The sequence below is a fragment of the Erpetoichthys calabaricus genome, chromosome 3, assembly GCF_900747795.2.
Source record: "Erpetoichthys calabaricus chromosome 3, fErpCal1.3, whole genome shotgun sequence".
Taxonomy (NCBI): Eukaryota; Metazoa; Chordata; class Cladistia; order Polypteriformes; family Polypteridae; genus Erpetoichthys; species Erpetoichthys calabaricus.
The window spans coordinates 54,698,638-54,713,222 of NC_041396.2; the positions used below are offsets into that span (position 1 = coordinate 54,698,638).

The 14,585-nt window shown below is 34.5% G+C and overlaps 1 protein-coding gene across 1 annotated transcript in view; it reads right to left on the reverse strand.

Moving 5' to 3' along the window:
• ift172 (intraflagellar transport 172) overlaps positions 1–14,585 on the reverse strand; it is a 122,739-nt gene that overhangs the window by 94,767 nt on the left and 13,387 nt on the right. Inside the window, exons 6-13 of the mRNA XM_028796836.2 lie at positions 13,800–13,879; positions 13,625–13,712; positions 13,314–13,528; positions 13,046–13,169; positions 10,649–10,744; positions 8,289–8,450; positions 5,064–5,117; positions 2,693–2,796 (exon numbers count right to left, since the gene is read on the reverse strand). Coding sequence (XP_028652669.1) covers positions 2,693–2,796; positions 5,064–5,117; positions 8,289–8,450; positions 10,649–10,744; positions 13,046–13,169; positions 13,314–13,528; positions 13,625–13,712; positions 13,800–13,879 — 923 coding nt within the window. The remainder of the gene's footprint in view (positions 1–2,692; positions 2,797–5,063; positions 5,118–8,288; positions 8,451–10,648; positions 10,745–13,045; positions 13,170–13,313; positions 13,529–13,624; positions 13,713–13,799; positions 13,880–14,585) is intronic.

A 14,585-nucleotide genomic window follows, 5' to 3' on the forward strand; every position in this document is an offset into this window, starting at 1 on the left:
GTATCATAGTTCACTTGCGGTACTGATTTATTTGTGCAAAAACCTGAGAGAAACGCAGCTGGTCAAGTAAAGTAGGGCAGGGCCCTTCTCATTCATGCGCCACCCTCGGGGCGTATCTTACATCCACTTAGCTAGCGAACAAGAGAACTACTTAATGGATTTAGATTGGTTTTTTTTCTAGAATTTGCTAGAACATTCTGCTTGTTTTTGTGACTTTTCTCATCGTGCTAAGAATCATAGTTTGCTTGCAGGGGCGATATATTCTCGCTAATCTGAGACAGAGCATGCAGGCCGAGGGGTGGGGGAAGCATGACGTCAGGAGTAGGGAGCCAGGTAGGGCCCTCCTCGCTGTCCTGTTTCACTTCTACGCAGGCGGAGCTGTGGGGCACGGCTAGTAAATAAATGCGGAAATAAATAAACATACTGTGAGACGTGAGAATAAATAAATCTGTCACGAAATATGTTTTTTGTTGCTTATTTATTTTATTTTGTCCATAATATTCCTCCAAACACGTCATGAAATACAGCTTGAAATAAAACTGTCACTTTCACTTGTCAAAGTTGAGAGGGTGGGCTCTAGCACATACTGTACTGCGTTTTGATTGGTGAATCGTCTTCTGTAGATTTCTCATGCCTAATTAAATATCTTTTAAAATTAAAGTATTAAATGAGATAGCACGAGAATTAATTAGAAAAATGCTTACTACCGCCGATGAAATGGATTCTGCCAAAGCTATCATGTATTTCAGAGAAATTGAAAATTTATCAGAAAAAAATACAATGTTGGCGGCACTTTTAGACTATTTTTGAAAACATCAAAGAACTGATGCAATGGACTAGGCTACACATTAGTTTGGGTGATGAAGTTTCCTGCTTTGGACGCCTATCCTTTGATATTTCAGCTGAGTCAATAAAACACTGTCTTTAATGCCCAGCTTACTTTTCTCTCTCTCTCGCGCTGACTTTCTCTGATCATGACGTAGGGGGATTGAGCAGGGGGGCTGTTCGCACACCTAGACGATACGGACGCTCGTCTAAAAATGCTGAAAGATTATCTTCACGTTGCTATCTTTTGTGCAGCTACTTCCTGAAACGACATGCTGCACGGTGCTTCGCATACTTAAAAGCTCGAAGGGCACATATTGATTTTTGATTGAAAAACAAACTCTGTCTCTCTCTCTCTCTCTCTCTCCCTCTCTCCCTGCTCCTGACGGAGGGGGTGTGAGCTGCCGCCTTCAACAGCTTTGTGCCGCGGTGCTTCGCATACTTAAAAGCCAAACAGCCCTATTGATTTGTTCGCTTTTCTCTATCTATGTGACATTCTGTGCTCCTGACGCGCACTCCTTTGAAGAGGAAGATATGTTTGCATTCTTTTAATTGTGAGATGGAACTGTCATCTCTGTCTTGTCATGGAGCACAGTTTAAACTTTTGAAAAAGAGACAAATGTTTGTTTGCAGTGTTTGAATAACGTTCCTGTCTCTCTACAACCTCCTGTGTTTCTGCGCAAATCTGTGACCCAAGCATGACAATATAAAAATAACCATATAAACATATGGTTTCTACTTCGCGGATTTTCTTATTTCGCGGGTGGCTCTGGAACGCAACCCCCGCGATGGAGGAGGGATTACTGTATATATATTTAACTCCTCATAAGTATTTGTTTAGCAATACTGTAGCACTCGTGGCAGGAAAAAAAAAACAATATCTTCAATTATTTTTATATTTTCAAAGTATTTATAACATCCTAACACCACAACGAGCTCTGTGACAAATTGCATCTTAATGGTAGTCTGTACCATTCAGTACTTGGTATAACTTATTTACATATGAATGTTTTTATACCTCATTTATATTGAATTGGTAAATTATTTAAGTTTATAAAAAAAGCATGGCACCAAGTCAAGATTTCCTGCAACTTTCTAGCTTTGCGTTATTTTTTTTCCTTAATATATCTTTGGCACAGCTAGATATTTCAAAATAGAGGCAAACAACAATGCAACAGAAATGACTTGGGACTCTGCTTATATTTACTGTCTATCTGCCACCAGTTATGAAAGGGAACTGAAATACAGTCTAAAAATAAATTAAAAAAAAAAACATAAGTAATTGCCCAAAAAATACAATCACTTAATAAACACCACAACACATGCTTTAGTTCTTTTCTTTTTGTCATTGTCACTATATTTTGCATTAATAAGAGAAGCACCCATGTAAACCTTTGTTAAATCTGACCTGCGAAGAAATTCTGAGAATGAACAATGTCACTTTCATAGTAGGGTTTACCCCTTTACTTCTGTAACATACTTTGAATGCTGAATAAACACTTCATAACACAGTATGGTATGCAAAAGTAAAATATTCTCCAGTAGTTAAAAAAATTAACTGATATTAATAATTTACTAATATAATTATACAGGGTCATTATTTTCATGTGTACAGAGTACAGTAAAATTCTTATTAAAATTTGGTGATCAGCACTAAACATTCTCTAGTGCCATATTTACTAGAGTCTTTGTGAAATAAATGTGGAATAATTAATAGATGTGTGATTTCTTTTTACTTGTTGCAATTCAAACTGCATTTTCCTACAAGAAGAATTTAACATAGTGCAACCTGTCACTGGTTATATAACATGAGTCATTTTGGTCTATGTAATAAATTTTAATTAAGGTAAAAAAAATAGAAAAAAACCTGATCAGATGTGGGTTCATGAATTCTGTTCGAACAGATCCCAGTATTTCATTATTTCCAAACTCTACAAGAGTCAATTCTCCAGCATTGAAAATCATGCACACCTAAACATAAATGAGTATGTTTAAAAAATTGATAAAAACAGCAGTATTAGCCAGTAGGAAATAAAGACAAAAACAATGTTATTTACTGTGTGGTAATACTACATATCCTTATTATATTATTAGAATGGATTTGTGGTTCCTGCTTAAACCAAAGAAGGGAGGTGATCGGAGATCATGTCTAACCCTTACTCCATCACCCACCCCTCTCCCCAGTTTGCTTTCATTTGTGATTCTAGTGGTTATACTGCATCCTAATGCTCCAATGTTTTCTCAAAGTTGCTTTTGTGGGTAATATGAACTTTTAGAAAGAACAGTTTTACCAAAAAATGACAGAAAAAAAGAAACACATTACACTCAACAAATAGCACTTTCTGCCCTACATATGAAATATGCATATCCAGGTACATTACCATAAACTACAGATTTATACCGCAAGTGAAATCATCATCATAAGCACTTTTAGTTAAAGCATAAAACAATATTTACTGCATTTCTACTGTTTTAACTAAGTCAACAGAAGTAAATAAATACAGATCTAAATGGTATAATTTAAAAAATGTATTTTAACCTCATTAACAGCAAAACTTAATTTCAGTATTAAACATTTAATGGGTTGCACATAAAAATCTGTATCATACAATGCATGTTATTCAAGTATTCCTTTCACCATCACAGCATTCAAGGATAATAATTTACATAAAATATTGATCTCTTGTGTGCTATGAATCTATTACATCTTGTTTCTCCACCTGCAGTGTTTCCATTTACAGTACCTATGAAAATTATTCACCCCATTGGACATTTTTACATTTTGTCGTTATATAACATTGAAGGACAGTGGATTGAATTGTGCATATTTGATACTGATCAACAGATAAAATATTGTTTAAAGTCAATGTGAGCAGAATTCTAGATAAAGTGGTCTAAATTAATTACAAATATAAAACACAGAATAATTGATCACATATGTTTTCACCCCCTTCAAGTCAGTATTTAGTAGATGCACCTTTGGCAGCAATTAAAGCTTGAGTCTGCATGGTCAGATCTCTCTCTCTCAGCCTTACAAATCTGGACAGTGCACATTTTTCTCACTCTTCTTTGTAAAATTGCTCTGGCTTTGAAAACAAATCTTCTCCTAAGGCACATACATGTTTATTGCAGACGGCATCAGGTTTTCCTCCAGAATTTCTCAGTATTTAGCTGCATTCATTTTACCTTTTACCCTCACAATCTTTTTCTTTTCACCCCTTACTTTCTATTAGCTGACACCAGAGTCTCCCATGCACCTTGTGGCAAACTCTATCCAAGATGTCACATACTTCTTTTTTATAAAAAAAAAAAAAAAAAAAAAAGGGTGGCTTTCTTTTTATCACCGTCTTATAAAGCTGCGATTAGTGAAGCACCCAGGCAACAGTTGCATGCATTTTCTCCAATCTGATTTACAGTAGCTTATAACCTCTTAAGAGTTTTCATTGGTCTCTTAGTGGCCTTTTTGTTGATGGCCTGCTCTAAGTAGATTTACAGCTGTGCTATAGTCTTTACATTTCTTAATGAATGATTTAACTGAACTTCAAGAGATATTCAGTGACTTGGATATTTTCTTACATCTATACCCTGACTTGTGCTTTACAATCAATTCTATAGGTTAGTCCACAATACTGACCACAAATTGGACCTTCCAGATAAGATGCAATTATATTACAATCAATAGAAACCCCTTGACTACTGATAGGTCATCTCCAGTAAACTAAATTTGGAACTTCTAAAACCGCCTGAGTTTAGTGTGTCATATTAAAGGGGGCTAATACATATGAGATCAATTATTTTGAGTTTTAAATTTGCAATCAGTTTAAATGACTTTCCAGAAATATTTTTTAACTTTGACATTAAAAAGTCTTACAGTTATTCAGTGTCAAAAAAGCTAAATTAAATCCATTATGACTAAATATATAATAACAATAAAATATGAAGACTTACAAAGGGGGCAAATACTTTGTACAGGAACTATACCTTAAGAGCTGTACTTATTACAAAAATCAAAATCCAGTTGTACAAATAAAACCAAAAAACAGCCAACTTCAAATTTAGTCTGAAGCGATAAGGAAAAAAATATATATATATATTTTATAAAAAAACATTTATTAGCATATCAAAAAATTAGTGAACATTTAGCCTTTCTAAATTTAATTAGCACTATATGTCTATGGTCATCATCTATAAAAGTCTACTTTACATTGGAAATACTTTTTTTATCACAAAAGCCTTACATTTTCATTCTCAAAGAAAAATTTTTCATTTCCTCCAGAACCCTGCCAAGCCACCTACAAGAAAAATATACACAGCATTATGTAAAAGCACGAAACAGCGATAAGAACAAATAAAAACTAATGCTTTCATTTATGTACAGTTTTAACTGATCAAAAAACATTTAATGCACTACCCGCTTTAAGCTTATGTGCTATTTCATATTAGCATTTGTAAATTACTGTAGTTCTTCTGTGTTTATGGTGGCTGTAGTCTACAAAATGTTAATTGCTTGAAGTAGAACCTGACACCTAAGCTTATGTGCTATTTCATATTAGCATTTGTAAATTACTGTAGTTCTTCTGTGTTTATGGTGGCTGTAGTCTACAAAATGTTAATTGCTTGAAGTAGAACCTGACACCAAGTAATATTAAAAAAAATATTTTACCTGTGTTCACACATCAAATTTAAAAAAAAATGAAAAATTGTGAAAAAATAATTAATAGTGAAAACTGTCATACAACCAGTTATATTCCAAATCTCACAAAATGCTTAACATGAGTAAAACAGCAACTCATCTGCTGGGTAGTGCATACAAATTTACTGCGTTTAAATAAGGAGTCTTAAAAATAGTTAAGGTATAAAAGTACAGAAAAATATTAAAAACAGTTTAGATCCCAAGTCAATGCCATCAATATCACCTGAGAGCTTATAGCACCAGTAAGACCTAGTTAGGAGACTGGAAGTCAGTGGTAGAAGATGGTAATTAGCTTTGATTGAGATGCTGTCCATCAAAGGGAACTTGCATATCATTCAACACCCACTTATACCAGAAGCTTCCAGAGTTGCTGGAAAACTGTAGCCTTCGCAGCAAATACCCACAAGCAGGAATAATTTCTTTCCATCTAGCACACAATCATTCAAACTTGTACATACCACATCTAATGGTGCACACAATTACAAAATATATAAGAATACCTTTCAAAGCAACAGGAGAGAATGTGCAAGAGCATTTCAAATCTAACCCGTTAAAATGTTTATAGCATATAGTGATTATCAGCCATTAGAATCAGGACATGTGCCCATACTGCTTATATAAACTTGGCATAAAAACAACTAAATAAATCCCTTTATTTTCTGTATTTAGTAAAGCTGTACAGATGGCATTAAAGGGACAAGGTTATGAAAGCTGTACGAGGAGTGGTATGTACTATACAAGTGACATGTGACCAATGAAGGTGGAACATGAAGCAAAAAGCAGAAACAAATTAGATGAGAATGATTGGATGGATGTATGGATTATTATAGAGTGAGAGGAAGATGAATATTGAATGACGAGAAAAACTTGGTGTTGAAGCAATAGGTGTTGTGCTGAGGAGAAATGGAGTAAGGTGGTTTACACAAGTGGAGTGAAAGTCAGAGGATTATTGATTGGAAGGCATGAGGCCCAGACATTGTTGATGAATGACATGAGAAAAATTACTTTTAAACCAAAGAATGTCCAAGACCTTGGAAAGTGAAGGAAACAGATTTGGGGCACTAACCTGGATAAACCTGGAAAATGGCATTTGAACCAGTAATGATGAATCTAACATGAGGTGGCATACAGGGGTTTCCATGGGAGTACACTGGTAAATTAAGAGTGAAATAAAATACTAAAATATTTTCTATTGCTCTGCTTATGCAAGCAAATCTGACATAACCTTTAGATGTCAGCAAAATATATTCCAGTTTTGATTGAGCAAAATAATTTTGTTGCTATCTGATGGGTGTTCTTTATTTTTTAGACATATTTTCATTTTTCAGAGTACTAGAAAATATTCTCTAAGAGCCTAAAGAAACTAATTCCTGAAATTACGGTTATGAAAGGAGAATTGACTGATGAATGGGTAATTCCATGAAGCCAAGCAAAATTGCTGTTTTATAATGCAAGGAAGCACATGAAGCACATTTAGTACCACATGAAACTAATTTAGATTAATTAAAAACAAATGTAGGATTTATGAGTTATTAAAATGTAGACAATGAACAAGAAAAATGGTGCCAAAGAACCGCTGCATGTTTTAATTGCAAGTTTTTCATATGTGTGTAGAGTTTAATGAGATTCTTATTTGCATATCTCACATAGACTAGAGGTGCTAGTGTAATGCTAAAATAGACAATGAATAGAACAGTGTACATTAGATACAACATCAGACAATATACAAAACAAATGCACTTCTGATCTGTTTCAGCAGTTGTCATCACAAGCAGTAATTGAGTAGCCTCATGAACTAACAGTAAAATTATTCATTGAACCTTGTGGTGTCAGTGTCGTTTGCCAGAATGAATGAAATAGAGAAGTGACAGGTTTCTTCAATAAAACTGTCTTTCAAAGACAGCATAATAAATATAGTAAAAGTGTACTGAATATGTCATTAACAGAAGGAGCAGATACAATACCGCACACTGTGCTGTAAGAGGTGTTTAGGTGAATCACAAACACTATGAAGTAATAACCTCCTGTCCACTCTTACACAATGAGAAACTCCAAAGGGGAAGGGAAAAAAATCATGCTTTACATTGCACCACAAACAAAAAAAGTTTCATAACCAGAGATCTAATGAATTTGGTAAGTACAGATGGATTTTTTTTTAGATATCTTAGTCAGTAAAGTTGTTGGTAGGCCTTCTTGACAATAGCCAAGATCTGTTGTTCCTATTTAAGGTCATCAAGTAACACCAAGAAATTTAAGGCTGCTGACCCCCACTGAGTATACCCACTCACAAAAAAGGGAGTATGATATGCACTTTGCTTTTTAAAGTCTAGGCTATAGGTTAAATTGGTAGTATTTGTTACTCACACCAAGCCAGCCAACATTATTTTTGAGACTTAATAATCTACCAATTGCTCTTATTAACTTGCAACTTCAAGAAACATAGGAGTTTTTAAGGAAGGAAGGAAGGAAGGAAAAACAATACCAGTAGGACTGTCCTGCACTACACACATTTGCCTCAGTATTGTTATTGAATAGAATACTGGGCTGAAAGTAATCATTCTGACATTTTAACTATACGTTTCTCATGTTACATAGCACATCGACTTAATTTAATATACAGTGTTGCATTCATTTTAAAGTAGAGACTTGACATTTTCCAAAAAGCACTGGCAGCTCATTATTTTAGGTTAAACAGTATGTCATGTTTGTGTACTACTTTACTCTGGCATGTCATTTTACAAAAACGTTTATAGAAAATCCAAACCATTACCTCACTTAGTTTGTTGGAAATGAGGTCTCCAAGTAGCAATGTGTCTGATGTATGAGCTACCAGATAGCGATCCTTTCCCATGATCTTAACTTCATCTATCTCATAACCATAGTGGGATTTCAATACCACCCTTGTACCAGAAGACAGGTTCTTCACAATAACCTTTCAAGAAGAAGAAGAAGAAAAAAAAACAAAAACAATTTTTTTTTAAACATACTTGTAATAAATTCAAATAAAAAGTAAATATATACATATATACATTGGGGATAAGCAAATATTAACAAGTTTTTTTTTTTTAAGAACAGGGTGTTTAAAACTTGGTTTTAATAAATCCTTTGAAAAATTTTCAACAAAACAGTTACATTTTTGAAGAACAGATCTGAGATATATGCATGTTTGTACATTTGCAAAGAGCAGTGGTGATAGGGGGATTCTTGTTGAGTACCACGATCTAGTTTAAAATAGTCTGAAATAATCCTCTTTAATAAAATCCCTTTGTGCGTCCAGGTGTCCGTGTGTGTGTGTCTTCTGGTGAAGTGCGCATGCGCGGGGCACGGTGCGATGCGCGATATTACTGTCAGAGAAAGTTAGAGGCGTTTTCCGGAAATACAAACCAATATTACTGCGAGAGGAAATTAAAGGAACACAATACAGTGACTCATATTACAGCTACATACAAGCCAGTATTACTGTCTGAGGAGATTAAAGGCATATTACTGACGCGCACGCCTGTATTACCACCAGAGAAAATTAAAGGTATATTACGGACGTTCAAGCCATCGGACGTACAAGACAGTATTACTGTCACAGAAAATTAAAGACACACAATACACTGTGGCAGCCCACGAAGAACGGTCAGCACAGCAAGTAAACATCAACAAACAAAAGGCTGAAAGAAAGAAAAATACGACCAACAAAAAGAATGAGGTCAAAGTCCCTTGCCATTTCCTACTAATGTTTATGCACTACTGTTCTAGCGCCCGTTATTGTAACGGGCTAAATGACTAGTGTTAATATAAATAGAGTCTTCTGGACTAATATAGAGTAGTCTGATCCATGCACATATATTTGGGCCAAACCCAAATTTATGCATAGTGGTGAATAGATAGTCCCATTCAAACATGTCAAATGCATATTTTTGCATCCAAAGATATTAAGATCTCTGGTGTGTTACATTTTATGGGTGAGTTTATTAGATTAAACAAATATTGAAGATTAGAAGCTAAGTGTATGCATTTAATATATTAGGTTTAGTCTTGTTATATTACAGAGGGAATCACTTGGTCAGTCCTTATAGATAGGACTTTGCAGAGTATCATAACATTATTATTCAGAAGTGAAATTGGTCTGTATGATGCACATTGTAATAAGTCCTTATTTTTCTTTAGAAAGATGGTAATTAATTCTTGGAGAAAACTTTGAGGTAGAATTTTGTTGTTTCTAGCTTCTATAAACGTTGTTAATAGTAGTGGAGCTAACATATTTGAAATTTTTTGGTAAAATTCCACTGGGCACCTATTAGATCCTGCTGCCCTCCCACACTGGAGTAAGTTTATAGCATCCAGTATTTCTGAAAGTGTCAGGGGTTAGTTCAGTTCCTCTGCACTAACAGTATATAGCTGTGGTATATGTAATGTGTCAAAAAAACTCATTAGATTGTGTCTTATCATATTTAAACTGCACAGAATACAAGGACTTATAGTACTCTATAAATGTGTGGGTCAGTAATTTTATCTCCGTCTGTGCTGGTAATTTCTGTTATTGTTACAAACTTTCTACAGCATTTTCTAAACTACATGTAAAACATCTATGAAAAACATGTGTTCATACACTTTCTTAATCAGCTTGCTGGGTACACTAAATCAATGTGGAACTTAATATGTGTTATGCTTTACACATAAAAAACATCTTCAAGGTAACTTTTTTGAATAAACCAAAACCACATTGTGGAACTTCTAACTAGTGTACTAAAAATAGCAAAATTGACAACAAACTCTTTAAGTCTTCAACAGCCTAGGTTGTGAAAAAGGTTAACTTGTCCACTTAGAATCGTATTCATTTGTATAAGACACAGATTTTCAAATATAATGAATGCTCTTGATTAACAGGCCAAGGCAGCTGACCTGGATATTACAATTTTTTAGGATAGGGCCTCAGTGGTACTCTTTCATAGATCTGAAGCAAACCAGCTGTTTTTGCTCCTAAAATACATTACTTCTCATTATAATAAGAATTACAACGAGAAATAGTTCTATATTTGATCTACCCAAGTTATAAATGTTGAAAATACTGTGTTTATTCACTTCTGGCGCAGTGATACAAAAATGAGCAAAATTGCTATCTCAAAAAATTAACCTTACCTGGCTGAGCCCTACATAAGTCATTTCAAATTTCTTTTTGTAAATACTTCTGCGAATACAGCAGTCAAACTGTTCCACTCCACCACATAATGTCCCCTGAAAAAAATCACCACATAAGAAAACAAACACCATTAAAAACAATCCCAATAGGGTGGTTTATGATATTTTGGATCAGGAAAAATAAACAGTAAAAAAAAAAAAAAAAAAAAAATTGTATTACCACTTATAAAATTCATAGCCTAACACACATATCATTTTTGTTTCTATTTTGATTTCTCAGTATCCTTATATTTACGCATTATGTTTCAAGTATATTGGTAGAAGGACCTCATAAGTAATACATCCTGGTATGTTTCAAAGCATCTTCCATAAAGAAATGTTTTCTTGTTGCATACATGCCAGCAAATAAAAAATTCACACATTAAAAAGCAACTTTTAAGAGGTTTAAAATGTAATGGCTTAAGGATTTTATTTGAATACATTAAATGCACAAAATTTACATTGATACACAAGTTCCAATTGCTATGTTTGCGATCTTTGAAACTCTTAACATTGTTATGATAAAGAAGCATAATTCAATTAACTTTTCCCACCCTACTCTAAAAACGTGCTAATTCCTTTCACTCCTGATAATATAGTGGTCCAATAAAAGTGAGTGTGGGTGTGTGCCTGAGCATGGCTTATGGAGGAGTGGTGTGTCATCAATGGGTTATACAGAAACTAAGTCCCTGATTACTGTATTAGCTATACCTCAACAATATCTAGGGTCTACTTAGAATTACATTTTGCTTCATTATACTGACTAGCACTTTAATTTATATTTTGGGACACAAGGGGGTTTATTGCACAGAGAATATCTAGGTGCATAAACTGAAACCATCAATATAGTCATACGAAAAAGTTTGGGAACCCCTCTTAATTATTTGGATTTTTGTTTATCATTGGCAGAGCTTTCAAAGTAGCAAGTTCCTTTTAATATATGACATGCCTTATGGAAACAGTAGTATTTCAGCAGTGACATTAAGTTTATTGGATTAACAGAAAATATGCAATATGCATCATAACAAAATTAGACAGGTGCATAAATTTGGGCACCCCAACAGAGATATTACATTAATACTTAGTTGAGCCTCCTTTTGCAAATATAACAGCCTCAAGATGCCTCCTATAGCCTTCGATGAGTGTCTGAATTCTGGATGGAGGTATTTTTGACCATTCTTCAATACAAAATCTCTCCAGTTCAGTTAAATTTGATGGCTGCCGAGCCATCAAATTTAATAGATTTTCGATGATATTCAAGTCAGGGAACTGTGACGGCCATTCCAGAACATTGTACTTCTCCCTCTGCATGAATGTCTTTGTAGATTTCAAACTATGTTTTGGGTCATTGTCTTGTTGGAATATCCAACCCCTGCGTAACTTTAACTTTGTGACTGATGCTTGAACATTATCCTGAAGAATTTGTTGATATTGGGTTGAATTCATCAGACCCTCGACTTTAACAAGGACCCTAGTCCCTGAACTAGCCACACAGCTCCACAGCATTTGCATAAAACAAGCGACTCTGTTTGAGGTGTGAGTGCAGAAAGGGCTTATTTCTCATCACCCTGCCATACAGATGTTCTTTGTGCAAATTGCGCTGAATTGTAGAACGATGTAGATACATCATCTGCAGCAAGATGTTCTTGCAGGTCTTTGGAGGTGATCTGTGGGTTGTCTGTAACCATTCTCACAATCCTGCGCATATGCCACTCCTGTATTTTTCTTGGCCTGCCAGACCTGGTTTTAAAAGCAACTTTGCCTGTGGCCTTCCATTTCCTGATTCCATTCCTTACTATTGAAACTGACAGTTTAAAACTCTGCAATAGCTTTTTGTAGCCTTCCCCTAAACCATGATACTGAACAATCTTTGTTTTATGATCTTTTGAGAGTTGCTTTGAGGATCCCATGCTGTCACTCTTCAGAGGAGAGTCAAAGGGAAGCACAACTTGCAATTGACCACCTTAAATACCTTTTCTCATGATTGGACAAACCTGTCTATGAAGTTCAAGGCTTAAAGAGCTAATCCAACCAATTTGATGTTGCAAGTAATCAGTATTTAGCACTTACATGCATTCAAATCAGTAAAATTAAAAGGGTACCCAAATTTTTGCACAGCCAGTTTTTCACATTTGATTTAATTTCATACAACTAAATACTGCTTCAATAAAAATCTTTGTTCGGAAAACAGCCCCCGTACTCAGATGTTCCTAGGAAATGAAAGACATACCACTGTTATCTTTTTTGTTGAAAGTAGAGTAAATTATTATGCAGGCGAGAGGGGTTCCAAAACTTTTTCATATGACTGTATAAGACTTGTCCTTCCCATTACCCCACATTTACCACATCCTAACTCACCACACACAGTCTTGATCCATCTTTCTTCCATGCCAATGCAGTTATTGTATAAATATTTTCGATTTCCATTGGTTTTGACTCTTCCCAAGCATTTCTACGAGGGCTCCAGTTAAAAACTCTTAGCCTGGAGGAAGAGAGAGATGATAAACAAAAAAAAAACTCTACCTTCTAATTAATACTATAAATTTTGACTTTTTCACAATTTTGACTAGACACTAATAAAATAATAAAATCATTAAAAATAAAATAAAAAAAAACCAACTCTGACCTGTCATAACTGCCAATAACAACAGACTGGCCGCTTGGGCTGGCAGAAGCTACTGTAAACTCTTTCTCAGAAATGTCACGGCTATAGTCAAAGGTCTGGAGGATATGCCCTTCTCTGCCATATGCCACAATTTTTTGATCACAACCAGCAGCAAGTATACCATAAGCAGACCATGCCAAAGCATATGGAGGACAAGAATGAGAGAACAGTTTACCCTAAAATACGAAAACAATTATTATTCTGATGTCATTCATAAAATGCACAATTTAAAAATATGTTTCTAAGGTTTTCATACTAAAATAATCAACAACCTGAGAGTCTCCAGAGCCTTCATCATCAAAGAAATAACGAACAACTGTACCATCAGCATGACCTGACAAGATGCCTTTTCCAGACACACTATAATAAAAAATCTTGATTAATAAAAAACAACACCTTTGAGTCATATATAATTGTGTTAAGAAACAAAAAAGGAAACTTGCTTACTTTGATACTAAAGAAACAACATAAGAGTCTGTTCCATAAATTGTTTTTGACTTGTTTGATTTTGTATCAGCAAGTCGAATCTGAAAATGAAAAACACCTAATTTAAAGCAGCAGAGGATAACTGGGGTAAAAAAAAAATGAAAAAACAACTATTACACTATTTTACTCATGTAGATGGACAAAGACTTAACAAGGAAAAAACTTTTAAAACGTATTAGTAACTTGTGACAACTTGGGAAGCTATTTAAAGGAAGTAAAAAAACGACACTGTGCTACAGTAAAACCAATAGATTACGACAGCTTTGTAAACTTTGCAATCATATACAGTATATATATATATATATATATATATATATATATATATATATATATATATATATATATATATATATATATATATATATATATATATAAAAAGGGCAGCACTGCATGCTGGTAACACTGTATGTCTGCTAAGAACTGCTAGAAGGTATTTTTGCTTCAGAAAAAATAAAATGGAACCCATCTATTGCTTCTTACCTACGTGCTTGTGAAAAATATATGAAACAGTTTGAGGTTGTTGTCTTTTTTTGCTATTCCAAATGGGGCATACACAGTATATAACTGAGTAATTGCCCTACTGCAGATTATACAGTACAAGCAATAGTAACAGACAAGTGATTTCAATGACTATTAGTTTTGTACTATCAGACAAGTGGGGGCACAATGGTAGCACTGCTGCCTTGCAGTAAGGAGACCAGGGTCTGTGTCCTATGTTTGCATGTTCTCCCCATGTCTCCTCTGGCT